At 47.1% G+C, this 19,008-nt stretch overlaps 1 protein-coding gene across 1 annotated transcript in view; it reads left to right on the top strand.

The window, feature by feature from the left end:
- The first annotated feature begins 1,998 nt into the window (after positions 1–1,998).
- Positions 1,999–19,008, top strand: part of Dchs1 (dachsous cadherin-related 1) — a 33,852-nt gene continuing 16,842 nt past the window's right edge. Inside the window, exons 1-2 of the mRNA XM_046438048.2 lie at positions 1,999–2,237; positions 16,269–18,153. Coding sequence (XP_046294004.1) covers positions 16,366–18,153 — 1,788 coding nt within the window. The 5' untranslated portion in view covers positions 1,999–2,237; positions 16,269–16,365. The remainder of the gene's footprint in view (positions 2,238–16,268; positions 18,154–19,008) is intronic.

The following is a 19,008-nucleotide window of genomic DNA, read 5'->3' on the forward strand; positions in this document are numbered from 1 at the left end:
ATCTTTTAAAATATATTTAGAGACATCCAACACATGCAGTTGTGTGAGGTCATACTACCGGGAATAGTTAACAAAGCTGTGTTAAATTTCTTTGACCAGGGATTCTGTGGCAGATGACCTCTACAAGTATCAAAATAGCATTGTTGAGGACATTTCAGGCTAATGGGTCTTGCCCAAACTAGCAAATGTACTTAGCATTTACTGGGTACTAACTGTGTGCCAGATACATTGTGCTTTGCCTATATTAAATAATTTAATCTTTGGCCCCATTTTAGAGATGAGAAAACTGAGGCAGAAACAGGTTAAATAACTTTTCCAAAGGCACATAACTCAAAAATGGCAGCATCTGGACCCCGAGCCAGGCAGTCTGGCTCCAGAGTCCACAAGCTTAGTCACCATACCATACTGCCCTCTTCAGTGGTTTGTTGTTCAAAATAAAGTAAATGAGAGCAAACCCTGTAATATGAGAGACTTTGTAAGGACTCAAATATAAGGTTACTCCCTCTTTCCTGAGAAATGATTTTGGAAAAACAAAAAAGCAAAAACCTCACCCTATATTCAAGCTTATTCGGTATTTGCAGATGACTCCCAAATATTTATGTCCATCCTAGACCGCTCCTCTAAGCTGCAAACCTACCTACTCAACAGGCACTTCAAAGTCAGCAGCCCCAAATCACAAGTCATCATCTTTTTATACCAACCCCCTTTCAATCCACTCCTGCTCTTTTTTGTGTAGAACAATGATTGTCACCGCCATCCACCCTGCTGCCCAAGTTAGAAATTTGGATGCCATCAAAGACCCCAGCCTCTCCCTCACTCTTCCAAAATCGCACTCCCTTCCTCTGTTTAAGAGACCCTTTGTTCTCTCTCCCTAGAAGTTCCTCATTTCTTTGTGCCACTTGTGCATGTCTCAAATCCAGACTTTATTTTTTTTTTTCTCACAGCCTACTCAAAGTCATAAGAAAGACAGAGGGAGAAGTCAAGTCTTTTAAGATCATTTATGCTCCACTTCTAACTAACTTCACCTCTCCCCATTTTTCTCTCCCAAATGGTCCCTCAGGATCGTCCCTACTTCTCTAATTTCCTTCACACTTTATTTTACTGGAGATTATACTCTGAGGTAGATAGACCACCATCCCTTAAAATCTTAGGTCCAATACCTCCGAGTCTCAAGCTTTAAATTTGGAATGAATGAGGAAGTGAGGGGAAAGAGTCTCCAAGGATGGAGGAGAGGGAAGGGATAAAGACCATGGGGGGGGAGGGGTAATGAGAAGTGACTAGCAGGAGAGAATGGGGACATTAAGAAGGAAGGAGGGGTGGGGAAGAGGAGGGTAGGAAAAAGAGGTGTGAGATAAGAGAATGGAAAGGTGTGAGGAAAAGCGGTAAGGAGTAGATGGGGAGAGCGAGCCAGGGAGAATGGGTAAGAAGAACAGAAGAGACAGGAGAAGGGGTGAGAGAGGGATTTCCAAAGAGATGGGGAGAATTTAGCGTAGAGGCTGACAGGAGAGAATCCAGCAAAAGGCATGGAAAGAGGGGATGGGGGCGCAGAGGAACGACGGGGAGAAGGGGAAGGGAGAATGAAGATCAAGGTTGGGAGGGAGAAGAGGCGAGAGCCAGAACAGGGCAGTGAGGGGGAAGAGGGAAAGCTAGGGAATAGGGTCAGAAGGGAAGGAGGTGAGCCGTAGGGAATGGAAAGAAGGGGAAGAGCGGAGAGGATGTAGAGCACCGGACGGGAGAGGACCGGGAGAAGTGACAGGCAGAAAGGAAGAGAACCAGGACTAGGGGACGGCTCGGCGTAGGGGCCGGATCCGGCGCTCGGGACTGGGGCCGGGAAGTGGAGGGGCGGAGGGAGGGCGGGAGGGAGGTGGGGGAGTCGCGGCGAGCGCGGGTGGGGGCGGGGGCGGGGGCTCCGCGGGCGGAGGGGCGGGGGCTCGGGTTACCGCTCGGAGGGCGGGGGAGGGGAGGGGAGGGGAGGGGGCTCCGGGCCGCGGCGTCGAATCTCGCATCCTCCGCGGGGCGGCTGTGGAGGAGGCGGCGCCCCGGCGGTGGCGGACCGACCGATCGACGGCCAAGGGAGAGAGGACCGACGGCCGGCCTCCCGGAGGGGACTGCGGCTGGAGGCAGCGGCGGCGGACGATGCGCGGCCCTAGGGCCCGCGCGGGCGGGCGCTGCCCCGGGGGCTGACCGCAGCCGGACGGCGCCCCAGCACCGGGCGAAGCAGCCCGCGTCGCGCGAAGGTCAGTGCCCGCAGCCATCCTGCCCGTCTGGCCTCGCCGGCCGGGTCCGCGGGCCTCCCCCGGGCAGCAGCGGCGGCGGCGGAGCCGGGGGCTTTGTTCTGAGCCGGAGACAATGGGGGAGGGGGGGCCTGGGCCTGCGGGACGAGGGCGAGCGTGAACGTGAGCGTGGGGGCAGGGCCTGGGGGTCTTTGTGTGCGTGTGTCATCGAGTCAGAGTGTGTGGCAGCGTGAAGAGTGTGCCTGGGGTGTGGGTAAGGGCAGGGCTGTGTGTGCTACTCCGAGTGTGAGCGCATCGTCTGAGTGTGAGTCAGTGCGTGTCCCCTGGAGGTTGTGTGTTCGCGTGTGTCTGTGTAGTTGTGTGTGCATGTATGTGTCTCTCCAAGGCGGTGTGGGTCAGAATGGGTGTGTGCGATGGTGAGCAAGTCTCTCTGAGGGTGTATGTTTGTGTGCATGTGTGTGTGTTGTGCTCTGCGATGTGGGAGCCATGTGTCAGAATGTGGAGGATGGGTGTGTGACAGAGACAAACTGAGAGACAAAGAAACTGAGGGAGGAGAAGTAAAGAGAAGCAAAGGAGAGGCAGGCAAAGCCTGAAGTGGGGGTAGGTCATCCAAACTGGTGTTCTAAGTGAGAGCCAGTGTGGAAGCCAGTGGGAGTTTGTGTCCAGGATGCTTAGATCAGAATCCTGTGCAGGGGACAGAGGGAGGTCACTGGAGGCCTGGGTCCCACATGGAGGGGGTGGGGAGAGGGAGGTCTAGAAGCACAATGAACTCAGTGTGGCATGGGCTGGGCCTACAGCCACAAGGTCATAGGCCAGAAAAATATTGTCACTATGTCAACTCTTCAAATACCCACAAGGGACATAATCATAGCCCTCCTCAACTCACAGGGGCGACACAGTCCCAGCCAACATACATCCTTGAGAAATAGCCTCACAGACATCAAACACCCCCGAGAAGCACAATGAGAACCAATACGATGCACTGTAGACTCTGTCAAGCCAGTGTACACCTATGGGATATGCTCTCAGGACAGTGCACACCCACAGCAGAAATGTTGCAACCAGAAAAATTCCCACAGGATCATTATCACAACCAATACATACAATGGAAGACAATGTTATTGAAAACACCCCGTCACAGCAATACACTTTCAATACAACCCATCATATAGGTTACATATACTTCATCAAAGCCTCACACATCCAGCAGGTATGCCTGACACCAACAGGAAGCTGTATTGTGATTGCTCTTACCTCACAGCCACTTGCACACCCCTTAGGAGATGGTCATGAATGTTATATGCACACTATGGGGAGAACTATCCTAACTGCTGAATAAACTCTTTGATTTATAATGCTGATACCATTACTCTCTCTCATCCATAGACCATTGAGCTCACTTTCTTGTTCCCTGTTGTCTTCCATTCACCCTATATCCCGCCATAATCCTAAGTGTCTCTTTAATACCAGCTACGCCGTTTCTTTGCCTCCTTAGCCTCTGCTACCTTCTTCTTTCGTCCCAGGAGCACTCTATAGACTTATTTGATCTCTAAAATTCTAAATTCCTACATTCCACTCTCTGCCCACAGCCTCCTTTATCTTCCCATCTTTCAGATGCCCTCCCTCCTATTAGGTTTTTTAAACTTCTAATAACCTCTTACCCTTGACCTCTTTGATTTTTTTTTTCTAATCTGATCCTTCCTGGCTTTGTGTGTTCTTTCCAGCTCATATGCCAAGGACCATCCCTTCACTCCTTGGCCACTTTGTTTCATTGTCCTTGAGCCCTCCCATCCAACATATTCTCAACCCTAGCTAGCAAGATTTCTCCGCCATACCAAGTGATAGGTCTATAAATTCTTGCTTCTATAAATTCTCCGCTCACCTGGGCCCCCCATAAATAAATAAATAGATGATCTTTTTCTATTTTTTCACACTTTTTTTTCTTTACCCCACATTCCTCCCCCATTGTTTTCAGTATATTTATTAATCAATCCACTGGTTTATTCATTCAGCAAACACATACTAAACACCTACTCTGACGGGCATTGTGATAGGAACTGGCATTACAAGAATAAACAAAATGGGCACGGTCCTTGCCCTCATGGAGCTTACAGGGTATAGGGTGAGTGTCATAACAGCAGCACAGAACAGAGAAAATTATGCCCATGTAAGGAAATCAGAAGAGGTTTTCTGGAGAAAATGGCATTTAAACTTGTGGATAAATAGGGAGTCAACCAAGCACAGGAAAAGTGGAGGTGAGAGGGAATTGGTGGAGAACATCTCAAGTCATAGCAGCAGCATATGAACATCCATATGTGCAAGAAAGTATCATGTGTCTGAAAGACAGAGCAGTGAGTGAGCAGAGCACTTGTAGCATGAGGTGAAGAGAAGTGAGGGAGTCCATAGGGGAGGTAGGCAGAGGCTTAGATCATGCAGGGGTCTTGCAGAACACATGAAAAAGTTAAATTTAACTCATAAATAATGGAGAGTCATCAAATCATTTGAAGCTGTGGAGTGATGTTACCAGCTTTGTTTTAGAAATACCACGCTGATTGGACTTGTGGAGACTGGAGGAGGAGTCTGACAAGGAGGAGGCTAGTGGGTGTTATAGGAACCTTGGTGGGGGGTGGGTAATGCTGGCCTGAACTGGAAAAATGGCAAGAGGGCGAAAGTGGATGCAGGAGCTCTTTATAAACAGAGAGGTCAGCAGGACTTGGTGACAAAATGGATGTGGAGTTTGGAAGAGAGAGAGGAATTAGGAGTAGGAAACCTGTTCTACTCATTTGCTGAAAAAAAAAAATTGAGGCTGTCTGGTTTGATTCCCTCAGCTTTCTGCTTCCTCCCTCAAATTTTTACCTGCATCCTTTTCAATATTTTCTCCTCTCTTCCCATAATAACGAATAGGTGTTCTTCTATTGAGGTCAGTTCTCCATCTGTACTTCCATCTCCTCCATGGATACTTCTTTTAACTGATTATTCCATGTCTTCCTCATATTTACAGTTCCTTCTTTCCTATTACTCCTGGGAGCACATCAAGATCCTCCAGTCCCTCTTATCCTTCTTAAACCCTATAATACCCCTTTAGTTAAGAGGCTTTCTTACTTTACTTTGCTCCCACATTTTGTGAAAAATCCCCTGCTAATAGCTGTTTCCACTTCTTCACTTCTCATTTACTCCTGCCTCTCCTGTGTAACTGCTCTCCCTAAGATAAAGGTACCTCTCTCCTGTCAAAACTGGGGCATTTTTTTTTTTTTTCAAAAGTCCTCAACTGCTTGATCTCTTGGCAGGAGCTGACATTGTTGAGTTTTCTTTTCTTATTGAATTGTTCTTGATTTTGGCTTCTGAACCACTGTTTTATTCTATTAACATGTAATGAGCATCCATGTGCTAGCCACACTGCTAGGTGATGGGAATGGAATAAAGTCTTAGCAAACACTGTTCCTACTCTCCAGGAGTTGCCACTTTAGTTGGGGAGAGAGAGAGAAATAAGCAGATGATTTCTATCACTGTGTTGCCATGATTACAGTATGATGGCATTGTGCATCTCTCTCCAAGAGCTCCCTCTGGATATTCTGTCTCAGTATGCTTTAAGAGATCCTTTGCGTGGCCCCTATATGTTACTGTTGTTTAAGGTTCTGGCTTGGACTTTCTTATTATCTCAGAGGTGTACAGCCCTCTGGGTCATGCGTCCCATTCATTTCCAGGATTTGACTTGTCTTCTATAGGCTGAAGACTCCCAAATATCTCTCTTCTGAGTTCTAGACCTGCAAACCTGCTGCATACTTGATCTTTACTGCATAGCTCACAGGCCCCTTATTATGTGCAAACCTAAACTCATTTCTTTTCCAAATGACTGTTTCATGATATCCATATGACTTAGTTTGTAAGCTGAAAACCCAGAAATTACCAGTAGCATTCTCTTCTTCACATGTACCATAATCCAGAAGGTTCTTGGAACTTATTGATTCTACGTCCTCTCTGGCAGTCTCCGAAGCCCCATCCCTTTTCTCCATCACTTCTGCTGTTGCCCTTACCTTACCATCAGAAGATCTTCTAAATGATCTTCCTATACTTTGCTCTTCCCTCTTCTAATCAATTCTTCTCACTATAGCAAGAGAGACTTTCTTAAAGTGTAAATCCAGTCACATCACTGTCATTCTTCAGTGTTTCATTCTTTTTTTTTTTTTTTCAATTAAAATCTCTACTTTTTGATGAGGCTCATGAGATCGTGCTCTGACTCCTCAATCTCCATAGCCACATGGCTTGTCCCATTTTCTTATATTTTGAGTTTCAGACATTTTTAATTCCTTGTAGTTCCCCCAAAGACATGCCATTCTTTGTTCCTGGCTCTTTGCATATACTGTTATGTCTGTCTAAAAGGCCCTTCCACTCCTTTCTTCTCCTAGCTAATCCTTTCTCATATTCAGATCTGATTCCATCAGGACCTCCTTTTGTTTCACTCTTGTTATTGCCTCAACCCTGTTCTGTCTCCTTAACAAGGCTGGGATCCCCTTGATGCAAGGTTGCACATCACTTATTCTTTGTGACCCAGGGTCCCAAACACATGGTTGGCAATGAACAAATGAATGATTACTTGAGACACTTCAGCACACCCTTCACCCTCACTCTTCAGAAGACTCTTGTTCTCAGATGGCCACATGATCAGGGAATTTTCACATCACACATTTGCTCCACTGCAGACATTTCCTTTCTCCTTCTTCACAACTTTTCCTTTCTCACCCCATGTTCTCTCCTCTGTCTCCATTTTACCTGGGCTTCTCTTTTCCTGGTTCCTGTTCCTCAGTCCTTTCTGAACGTTACTTCTTTATTTAATCATCAGATATTTAAGGAGCTCTGGAAGCTTACAGACCCACATCCACTGGGCCAAGTATCTGTTTAGGTTATTGGAAGGAATGAAAGATGCCAAAGTTGTGACCTGTCACAAGGCACTACAATGCTTCATTATCTCCTCCACTCAGCACCAGTGACTTCCTTACTATTAGTTCAGTGACCCCTTCTCAGACCCCCATCTTACTTACCAGATCCCTTCCCTGAAGTATCCTAGGCTGTTCCTTCTTCTAATGTACCACCTACTCACCCTGAGTCCAATTCGGGCATTTTGGTCCTGCTTCTTCCTATCTTAGATTCCCTGATTCATGTGCTCTCCTCCTCTTCCCTCTCTTGCTGTTCAGTTGTAACAGAAGCAAACCTGGCCTCTCTCCTCTCTGATGCAGTGTACCTGTTAGCAAAAGCCACCCTCAGAGGTTCATGCTGCTAGATCCCAGCTTCTCACCAGCTTCTTGCGACCTGCCCCTTCCTTCAGCTCCATTGTCCCTATTCCCTATGTTACCCTCTGAGCCCAGGGCATTTTCAACCACTGTTTCTTGGAAGGGGCTTCCAGGTGCCAATGCCCTTCTTTGAGTGGTCCACTTGGAGCTCAAAAGCCTGAGTCAGGGTGCTCCTCTCCGTTCACTTAGCACACTGAAATGTCCTTGTTTTTATTTCTCTAAGTTGTTCAATGGAAGGAGCTTATTATCACTCAGAGCCTAGAACTTGCCTCCCATATGGCTGCTGGGAAAGGAAGAAGACAAAGAGGAAAGGTGGGAGGGAGAAGGATGGCTACACTTCAGACCTTCTAGCCACATCATTTATCATCTGGGTGACTTGCTTCTCTGAGTTTCCTTTCCTCAGGTAAGAATGGGGATAGTGATATTGCTTTAAGAAACTTGTTTTGGAGGTTCAGGAAAAAAAAGTATTAAGTGCTCAACTAATAACTTAATATCAGTTTATTTATTTATTTTTGCAATGCTGAGGATCAAACCCAGAAATTATATGTCTAAAATCTTAGTCCTGTACTCATTTCTTCTGATCCTCAATTTATTACTTCTTCAAATTTATTCTTCCTTCTTTATACCTTTTCAATATTTTAAATTTATTTTTATTATAGAGGATTTTAAACATATGCAAAACAAATGTAATGGTAAAATGAGCCCCCATGTAGTCATTACCCAGCTTCAACCACCAGAAATATATATATCCTTGTTTCATCTTTACCTTACTCACTCCCCACTTTCTTCACTTGTAAAGTTTTTAAAGTAGATAAGTCTGACGTGCTCAGTCTTAACAAATGAACATTCCAGTGTAACTCACACCCCTATGAACAGATACTGAGCCTTTCTATCATCTCAGAAAGTCCACCCCCCGGTTGTTGCTGCTGCCTCCAGTGTATTTCTTCCTTAAAGCAATCTTTCTTTATGTTTGTCTTCTGCATATTTCTACCTGTTACTAAGTCTTCAGCTGAATGAAAAGTTTCAGGTTTTGAAATGTAGTCTTCATAATGGAATGATAAGGATTCAGTGGTCTTAGTTGGCTAACTTCACTGCTCTGGGCCCAAGGTGGGATACAACATCATGGCAGAAGAAAGCAGCTCAGGACATGGCAATCAGGAAGCAGAGTCCTTTATATCTTTTGATTGCTATGTCTTCACCTGTCCTTACAGCTCTGACCTTACTGGCCTCCTCTATAGCCTGCACTCTGATTGTCCAGGTCCATTTTGGGGACCAGACCCTTGCTGCTCATCACCACCACCTCCAGTTCCCTCTGTCTACATGGCCTATGCCTACCTTGATCTCCATATCTGTGAACACCATGAAGGCAGATACTTGAGCTTTCTGGTCACTGTTCTATTTTGCACTTGGTATAGTCTTTAGCACATGGTAAGTCTTAGTATATATTTGTTGAATAAATCTATCAGTCACTTCACACACATGACTTTGGTCCTCCATTTCCTTTCCCCATATTTTTCTTTCATTCCTAGAGGCCTCCAAGCATCCTCCATGTTCTTTCCCTCCTCTGACCACTGACCCCATGCTTACCTGATCCTCTATCTGGATTGACAGTTACCTCAGTATTGATCTTCTCTTCCTTTAACCTATCCTGTGCATACTGTTAGATATATTCTTTTCAAGCAAAATGTTGATCATTCTCCTTCCCTGTTCTGTTGCCTAGCCAGCCATATGACTGTTTGTCTGAGCATACAAAACTCCCCACCAGTAATTTAGTCTAACAGAAAGCACTAGCTCTGGAATCCATCAGAACTGCGTTCTAATGTCTCTCTACTGCTTTCTTTCGGCTTCAGTTTCCTAATCATCAAGTAACACTTACCCAGTATTATTGTGGTGTGTGTGTTGCAAAACAGTAGCAGCTAACATTTATTGAGGCTTCCCTATGTGTCAGATATTGTGCTAAGTGTTTTGTGAGAATTGTCTAATTTAATTCTCATATCAGCTATGTAAGGTCAGCACTTTAATCCCTGTATTACAGAATAGGAAATGAAGGCTTAGGAAGGTAAATAACTTATTCAGGGAAATGCTGTAAGTGTCCAAGTCAGGATTTGAACTCAAGTCTGACAGCAGAGCCTGTCTTCTCAGCCACTGTAGTAGTAGCTCAAGCTTGCATATTTACTGCTGTGTGCCAGTCACTGTTCTAACTACTGAGTATGAAATAGTAGGTATTATTATCATACCCATTTTATAAATGAGGAGATGAATGCACTGAGAAATTAAATGGCTTGTCCAGGGTCATAGGGTCAGTAAGTGTGAAGCTGGGAGTCGAATCCAGTGATTAGTGTTTTAATCACAATCCTGTCCTACCTTGTTATGGTACATTGTCTCCCTATATTAGGAAAGCAGTAAATGTGTATCGGTGAATGAATCTATGCTGAATTTAATTTGGTCTCTGCCCAGATCTGAGTCAATATGTTCTCCCATTTCCCACTGCAGGAACCCTGCACTCTCACCACTCTCCTGACATGATTCTCTCCAGCATCACCAGTGACTTCCTTACTATTAGTTCAGTGACCCCTTCTCAGCCCCCATCTTACTTAGACTCTCAGCAGCATTGGAAACGATCAATCTCTCCTTCCTTTTTCAAATGATTCATCCTTCACTTCTGTGATGCTGCATCCAGGAAAAATAAAGGTCTCCTCTACTGCCTCTTCTGTGTGCCTGTTTCCCAGGGTTTTGAACTAGATTCTTTTCTCATGCTATACATCCTATCTGATGGGGGTCTCCATACCCATGGCTTTCAGTTACCCTCTGATTTGTCCAAATATCTCCAAACCCGTCCTCTTTCTTAAGCTCTGGGCCTGCAAATCCAACTGTCTGGGACATGTCCATGAAAGGATTCCAACAGGCAACCCTCAAAATGACTTCTTCTCTTCAGTATCCTAGTGGCACCACAATGATATCCACACTGGGACTCTGGGAGGCAGTCTGGAGTCTAGAGCCCAAGAGCCCTCATCCACTTCACCTCCTCACCTCTTTGTGTCTTCTAAGAGCCACGACTGATAACCTGGACTATTACAGGTTAGCTGCACCCTTGGTCTTTCTCTTGCTTCAGATTCTCTTCCTTCTTCAGGCCTCTAGTATCTTCCTAGGACCCTCCCTTCACCCTCTCCATAATTTCTTCCTCTCCATCTTTTTCCTTCTTCCTAAATCTCAGACAACATGAAAGCATAGTCCTGGGAGCAAATTAAGGCTGCATTAACTCCGGAAAATTGTTTCATTCTAAGCCTCAATTTCCTCACTGGAAAATGGAAGCTGGAATTCCTTTCTCACAGGGTTGTTATGATGATTAAATGAGATACTGTCTGTGAATTGCCTGGCATGGGGCCCAGTATGCTGTAAAAGCTCAGAAAAAAACAACTCTGCTACTCAGGTCTGTCCTTAGCCTCTCCCTAGAGTGCCTTCTGAGACCTGTCCTCAAGAGAGACAGAGGCAGGCCCTGGCACTGCCCTGGCCACTGTCCCAGGGATATCCAGGGAAGCTAGTCTTCTTTCTCCTCCCACAACCTCCTCTCTCCCCCTCCCCTTCTTCTAACTGTGTTCCTGCCCCTCTGCCCCTCTCCAAACCTTTGGCTGTTCTTGTCTCTGCTCACTCTTTCCTCTGCAGTGCATATTCACTCTCCCTCAGTCTTGCTACTTCTCACCCTCCCACCAGAACTCTTGCTTCTCTTTCCATTTTCTTTATGTCCAGCTCTGTATCCCCACCTCCCTTTGCTCACTGGGGCTACCCTCTTCTTCCTCCATTTCTAGCTCCTCTGCCTTTCACAGCCCCCACCACCACCCCTGTTGTCCTCTGGTCCTGCCCCTCGCTGGCCCTGGGACAGGAAGTTGAGGGAGGAGGCCTAAGCTGTGCCAGCTCCCCCAGCCTGCTTTCCTTTCTCTACCTTAGCCACTCCTATGCTTCCTCCTGGAGAGCACCCCCTCCCTGTGGTCCCCTGTTCCTCCCTCCAGCCCACCTCTCTTTCCTCTCCCATGTTCCTTGTTCTCCCAGGTCCTACAGACACATAGGCCAGGGATGGGGTTTGCGGGGAGGCTGTGTTAGCTAGGAAGGGTGAATTGACATCACGTTTCAGGCCCCAATGAACAGTCTTGCCCCTCCCCCTCCTAATGAGAACCAGCTGTGTTTCCAGAGGCCCAGATGTGGGGATAGAGGGGGAGAGTAGGATAGAGTCAGAGGACCAAGTAACAGGACTGAGAACAGAACAAGGGCATATAGTAAGGCAGAAATGAGTAAGAGAAAAGATGTAACAGATTGGGTGACAAGACAATATGGACAGGTTAGGCCAGCCCTGAGACAGGATAGGACAGATGTGGAGAGGAAGAGAAAAGAATGGGGAGGGAGAGAAGTCTTAGGGAAGAGGCAGTGAGAAACACTGGACAGATGGGAGAGATGGTGCTGAGAACAGGCTGGAGAGAGGATGAGACGGTCTCGGGAGAGAGTCTGGAGTTCGAGTTTGGAACTGGAAGCTGTGGAGCAGGAAGTGATGAGGCATAGTCCAGACAGAGGCCCCAGGGACCTAGAGGTCACAGCTGCAGCCGCAGAGCTGACCACGAGTGCCCCGGCAGCATGTGTGAGAGCACGCCTGCCTGTGGGTGGGTCCGCAGGCGTGTGCACGTGTGCCTGCCTTGTCAGTCTGTACATTCATGACAGCAGGCTTGCCCATGGTGTGTGCATGTGCCTCTTTATATAGGGGGGATTTCCAAGGGTGCAAATGTGCCTCTCCATGTGAGGTCCATGAGAAAGTGTCTTCATTTGTGTGCATACATATGCCTGCATATATTGCTAGGGGGGCTTCGTGTAAATGAACAGGCAGTCTGTGTGTGAAAATGGGCTTCTGAACATATGTGAGGAGGGTGTCTGTGTATGTGCCGTGGCTATGTGTAAAAATGCATCTGTGTAAGTCTTTCATCTATGTCTGGCAGTGTGTGGGTCTGTGACTTTGAGCATGTGCCTTTGTGTGTAGGAGTGCACTGGGGGGAGTTTATAATGAACAGGGACCCAGGTTGGGTAATGAAGAGAGCATGGAGATCTGCAGAGTTTGGGAGAACGGGCTGCTTTCACACAGAGCATCTGCCTGGGCCTGAATCCTTCCTCTTCAAAGCTGATCATTCATCTGAGCTTTAATCTCATACTATTGATACATCCTTTCTTCCAGAAAATGTATTGACTGTGAACTATGTGCTATGCTTCATGCTACACATAAAAGTGACTAAGATATACCTCTGGCCCTTAAACAGCTCATTGTCTGGGTAGGGAGAGAAATAGTTATAATACAAAGAGTGATATATACATTGACCTCATTGTCCATTACCTTCTCTTCCCCCAAACCACTACTGCTTTCTCTCCATTGACTGATTAAATGAATAAGACTAACCTTCAACCCTTGACCCCTAATCCAATCTCTGGACTTAGATTCAAGTGTTTTACAGATAAGGAAAATAACACTAATACTGAACTCAAATCCAGCCCAAACTCCAAAGCCCCTGCTTTTTTTGTGGCCTTGCACAGATGGGAGAGATGAAAGTTTGAAGCTTAAGTGGAGGTCAGAAACACACTTCCCTTCAGAGGACAGGAAGTCCTAGAGCAGAACAAATCTATAAAGACTCAAGGACAAACTTCTGTAGCTACATATTGACCAAAATGTCTTAGGGTCGTGGGCTTACCTGTTTGTGTGTATGTCATCTGAGTTGGTATAACTGTGGACATTTCTTTCTGAGTGGTTAGTATGTGAGTGTGGTGATGTAGAAGCATGAAGCTCCAACCACTGATTCAGCACTGATTGTCTGCTCATGCTATTGCTCTACTAAATGCCAGAGAAGCAGAAACCAGCTAACACCTGCTACTACCCTCAAGGAGCCTCCAGTCCTGTGCAGGAGGCTCATGAATACATCAGGGCTGCAGTGCAGTTTATTGCTGATGTGTTGCAAAAGCAGTGGGAGCCCAGCAAAGCACAATGGGCTCTGCTTGGGATGGCAGAGGGGGTATGTCAGAGAACAACTCATAGAAGACACGACATTTAAACTGGGTCTTGAAATTCAAATAGGAGATGGCCACATGGAGAGGATTTTTAGAAGCTATCTCAGGATGAGATCATACCACATACAAGGCAAGGAGGAGTTACGAAGGAGCATGCGACATTTAGTCTTAGAATGCAAAGCATGGTGGGGAAGATAAAGGTAGGAAACACAAGAGAGGTTGACAGGGCTCAGATTGCAAAGACACACTAAGAGGTTGGATTTTATGTTGGAAATCAGAAGTTCTATACCTAGTATCTATGAATCCTTTGAAACTTCAGGCACAAGTTTGTATCTGTGTCTATCTGCATTTCTTTTTCTGTGGAGAAGCAGTTTTCTGCTGTTAGTAATGGGGAAGTATTGAGAACCTTTAACCAGGAGTGGTTTGGTAAGAGTTGTGTGGCTCTCTGGCCTGGTGGAGATATCAGAGGGTCTGAGCCAGGAGGCAAGGGGACCAGTAAGGAGTTGTTGTAGGAATGCAAGAAGATGACAATGGTTGGCCTGGAAGAGCAGCATTGTGGAAAGGGAGGAAAGGGCAAAACTGAGACATGTTTAGTTAAAATGGTCAGGTTTTAATGACAAAATGGAAATCAGATTGAAGAAAAGCAAGAAAGCAAAGACAGCTTCCAGATTTCTGGCTTGGACACCTGGATGGTGTCCACCTGGACAACTGTTGTTCATGGGAAAGGGAAGGGAAGAGGAAAATCAGTTTGAGGTGAGGTTTGGGAATATGTTGTGAAATCCGGTATTTTGCTAGACATGGGTCTCCATAGAGTGGCTTCAGAGCTGGAAATGGAGATTGGAAAGTCACTGGCAAATAGATGGCACATAAAAAGTGGTTGATACATTTTAACTGAGGCATGAGAGTAAATAAGATCACCCAGGCAGAGTGCAGAGAATGGGAAGAGAGAAACCTGAAGAGCCTCAAAGGTGAAGGGGTGGGCAGAGGATGAACTTGTGAGGGAGACTGCGTAGTGGACAGGGAAGCATGTGGAAGCAAGGCAGGGGGTGGGGTATTACAGTATGAAGCCAAGAGGTGTTCCAGAATAATCCAGCAAGAAGATTTAAAAATGACCATTGGATGTAGAACATGGAAATGCGTGGAAGCTTAGTGATAGCAATGTCACAAGAAAGGATGCCTCACTACATGCAGCAGGAGGTGTGAAAAGGGAGAAAATGGGGGGAATGAAACCACCTTTCATAGAGGGCAGTGGCTTCCAAATGTCTCTGTTTCTTCCTGCAGCTGCTTCCTTTCAGCCTCTGTTTCCATCTCTTCACTGATTCTACTCTTACTAGTCACCAAATGCCTCCTCTGGGTCTTTAGGCCTCTTCCTTGAAATTTAGCAGCATTTGAAACCTGTTTCTCCTTAGAGCCAAGGCACACTCCTCTTGGGCTGGCTGTTCATCCCTCCCTTCCTCCCTCCCTTTCTTTCTTCCTTTCTCTCTCTCTGACCAATTAACTCTTTGTCCATCTGATAGTTAAGGCCAGAAAAGAGGCTCACTCCTCACTGCCTGCTTCCAAGCAGTCATTAAACCCTGCCTGTCTCCTCTACCTTCTAATCCCCCTCATATATCATATCCACTTCTCACCACTTTAATTTCTAACACTCATCCAAGTCACTGTCAAAGCAATGTCATCCCCTAGACTCATACAGGTACCTCACCATCTTATCTGAATGCCATTGTTTTCCAAAGGGCAGTGATAAAGATGCTCAGACAATGTAAGTCATATCATGGCACTTCTTTAATACTTTAGTGGCTTCCATTTGCAATTAGGATCATGTTAAAATCTTTAGTAAGCTTCTGAGTCCTGCCTTGTTTCATACTCTAAGTCCCTAGCTCTACACCTTATGTGCATCACCGACCAACCCACCCCAAATACTCTTACCCTTTCTAAATCTTGTTCACTCTCTCAGAATGCTTTCCTTCTGATATCCCTCCACCTCTGCCCAACACTGCATAACTAGCACCAACATCTACTCACTGTTTATCTCTAAACTTGAATGTCACTTCCTCAGAAAATCTCTTGCTGACTCCCTGTGTTAAGCTCTTTACATGTTCTCCTGATTCCTGTACTTCTCCTTCATAGCCTTGATCATATTTATAACTACTTGCCTAACTCCTGACCTGTAGCTTCATGAAGCCAAGGCCTGTTTCCTTTATTCACTGTTGGGTTACCAGTGCCTCCATGTAGGAGGTGCTCAATGTCTTGTTGAATAGAGAGGGAAGCAGGGCTACGACTAGAGCATACCTAAATACTGGTAGAAGATTCTAGCAGAGAGGAAAAGGTTGACAATTCAGGCAGGGCTACCAACTACATGGTTATTGAGCCTGAAAAAGGCATTAGTTCTGGATGACAGAAAATAAGAAAGGATTGACTAAATCTTTAAGTCTAGAGATAGAAGAGAATTTGTGGGCATCAGACCTGAAATATAGGAAGCAGAGTAATCTGAGAGGGCTCGAGGTAGGATGAAGACTTGTGAGGGCAAAGACTGGAGAGACCTTGAGGAATCCCAAAGCACAGGTTCCTGGGACTGGAGATGGGTATGTGGCAGCATGAGAGTCCTGCTGGAGAATGTCTGCATTTTGGTATGATCAAAATGACCCACATCCCAATCTCTCTGGACTGTTGATTCCTTCTCTAATAACCATTTTTGTTTTGCTCTTCTCCTCAGTCAGGGAGCCTGAGGGCATAAGTTCGACCTGAGATCAAGCTGGGCCCAGAATCTGGCCTGGAGCAGGAGCCTCAGGCACAGCTGGACTGCCCCTGTCATGCAGAAGGAACTGGGCATTGTGCCCTCCTGCCCTGGCATGAAGAGTCCCAGGCCCCTCCTCCTCCTACCACTGTTGCTGCTGTTGTTGGGAAGTGGTGTGCCAGGCACCTGGGGTCAGGCTGGGAGCCTGGACCTGCAGATTGATGAGGAACAGCCAGCAGGCACTCTGATCGGGGACATCAGTGCAGGGCTTCCAGCAGGCACAGCAGCTCCTCCCATGTTCTTCATCTCTGCCCAGGAGGGCAGTGGTGTGGGAACTGACCTGGCTATAGATGAACACAGTGGGGTCGTCCGTACAGCTCGGGTCTTAGACCGTGAGCGGCGGGACCGCTACCGCTTCACTGCAGTCACTCCTGACGGTGCCACTGTAGAAGTTACAGTACGAGTGGCTGACATCAATGATCATGCTCCAGCCTTCCCACAGGCTCGGGCTGCTCTGCAGATACCTGAACATACAGCTCTTGGCACGAGGTACCCTCTGGAGCCTGCCCGTGATGCTGATGCTGGCCGCCTGGGAACCCAGGGCTATGCACTATCTGGTGATGGGGCTGGAGAGACCTTCCGACTGGAGACACGCCCTGGTCCAGATGGCGCTCCCGTGCCTGAGCTAGTAATTACTGGGGAGCTGGACCGAGAGAACCGCTCACACTATATGTTGCAGCTAGAGGCCTACGATGGTGGTTCACCACCCCGGAGGGCCCAGGCCCTGCTTGACATAACACTATTGGACATCAATGACCATGCTCCGGCTTTCAATCAGAGCCGCTACCATGCTGTGGTTTCAGAGAGCCTGGCCCCTGGCAGTCCTGTCTTGCAGGTATTTGCTTCTGATGCTGATGCTGGTGCCAATGGGGCTGTGACTTATGAGATCAACCGAAGGCAGAGTGAAGGTGATGGACCCTTCTCCATCGACGCACACACAGGATTGCTGCGGCTGGAGCGACCACTGGACTTTGAGCAGCGGCGGGTCCATGAACTGGTGGTGCAGGCACGGGATGGTGGGGCTCACCCAGAACTGGGCTCAGCCTTTGTGACTGTGCATGTGCGAGATGCCAATGATAATCAACCCTCCATGACTGTCATCTTTCTAAGTGCAGATGGCTCTCCCCGAGTGTCTGAGGCTGCCCCACCTGGACAGCTTGTTGCTCGCATTTCTGTGTCAGATCCCGATGATGGTGACTTTGCCCATGTCAACGTGTCCCTGGAGGGTGGAGAGGGCCACTTTGCTCTAAGTACCCAAGACAGTGTCATCTATCTGGTATGTGTGGCTCGGCGGCTGGACCGAGAAGAAAGGGATGCCTATAACTTGCGAGTTACAGCCACAGACTCAGGCTCACCCCCACTGCGGGCTGAAGCTGCCTTTGTGCTACATGTCACTGATGTCAATGACAATGCACCTGCCTTCGACCGCCAGCTCTACAAGCCTGAGCCATTGCCTGAGGTTGCACTACCTGGTAGCTTCGTAGTGCGGGTGACGGCCCGGGATCCTGATCAAGGCACCAATGGTCAGGTCACCTATAGTCTGGTTCCTGGGGCTCACACCCACTGGTTCTCCATTGATCCCACCTCAGGCATCATCACCACAACTGCCTCCCTGGACTATGAGTCGGAACCCCAGCCAGAGCTGATTGTGGTAGCCACAGATGGGGGCCTGCCCCCTCTAGCTTCTTCTGCCACAGTTAGTGTGTCCCTTCAAGATGTGAATGATAATGAGCCCCAGTTCCAAAGGACTTTCTATAATGCCTCACTGCCTGAGGGTACCCAGCCTGGAACCTGTTTCCTGCAGGTAGGTAGGCCCTGAACACTGTACTGTGGGCAGGGGGGATCTGAGCAACATAGGGGACCTCAGAGTAGGAACCAAGCCTTGCAGGTGCATATGTTGGTGATGACTTATGTCAGAGGGTTCAATCCTATCCTTTGAGCTCCAGAGCCTGTGCTAAGGGTGGGGGATTGTTGAGAAGATAAGAAAGTAAGTTACAAAAGCTCAGGCTAGTAATTTGGCAGTTGAAGGAATGTAGATTATATATAAAGGAAAAGTTTCTTGCAGAGTCAAGAAGTGAAAGAAATAATCTCAAAGCTGTTCTGAAGGGCTAAGATGGAGATTCTGTAGTTCCTGTCTCCTCAGGGAGTTGCCAGCATTTATGAAGCCCTTCATGCCTAGTCCAGTGCTGGGCTATGCTGGAAGAAATCTCTGTCCCTGCCTATGGAACTGTGCCTTGATGGGACACGTGGGCTCAGAGATGAGGATGAGAGGTAGCAAGAACTATCTAGTGAGATCCTGATGTCCAGAGCAGGAAGGCCTCTCTGGGGAAGAGACAATGGACAGACTGAAGGAAGCACAGGCTGGCATCAAGTCAAGCCTGGAAGACGCAGAAGGAACATGAACCTTGAGAGGCAGTCTGAGGCCACAATACAGAAATCCTTGGATACCACACTGTGAGTCACTAGGTCCTTACTTGGAAAGCAAAGGAAGTCACTGAACTTCCTTGAGATGGAACGGTCATGGTTATACACACACACACACACACACACACTTATTTATTCATTTTAAATAACTGACTTTTAATGGATCAGTGGGTGAGTGATAAATCATTCCTTGGCACTACAAACCTAGCACTGTGTTGGATCCAGAAAACAGGTC

The sequence above is a fragment of the Marmota monax genome, unplaced genomic scaffold (assembly GCF_021218885.2).
Source record: "Marmota monax isolate L192 unplaced genomic scaffold, Marmota_monax_Labrador192_F-V1.1 WCK01_AAM20220418_F8-fsc00061, whole genome shotgun sequence".
Classification (NCBI taxonomy): Eukaryota; Metazoa; Chordata; class Mammalia; order Rodentia; family Sciuridae; genus Marmota; species Marmota monax.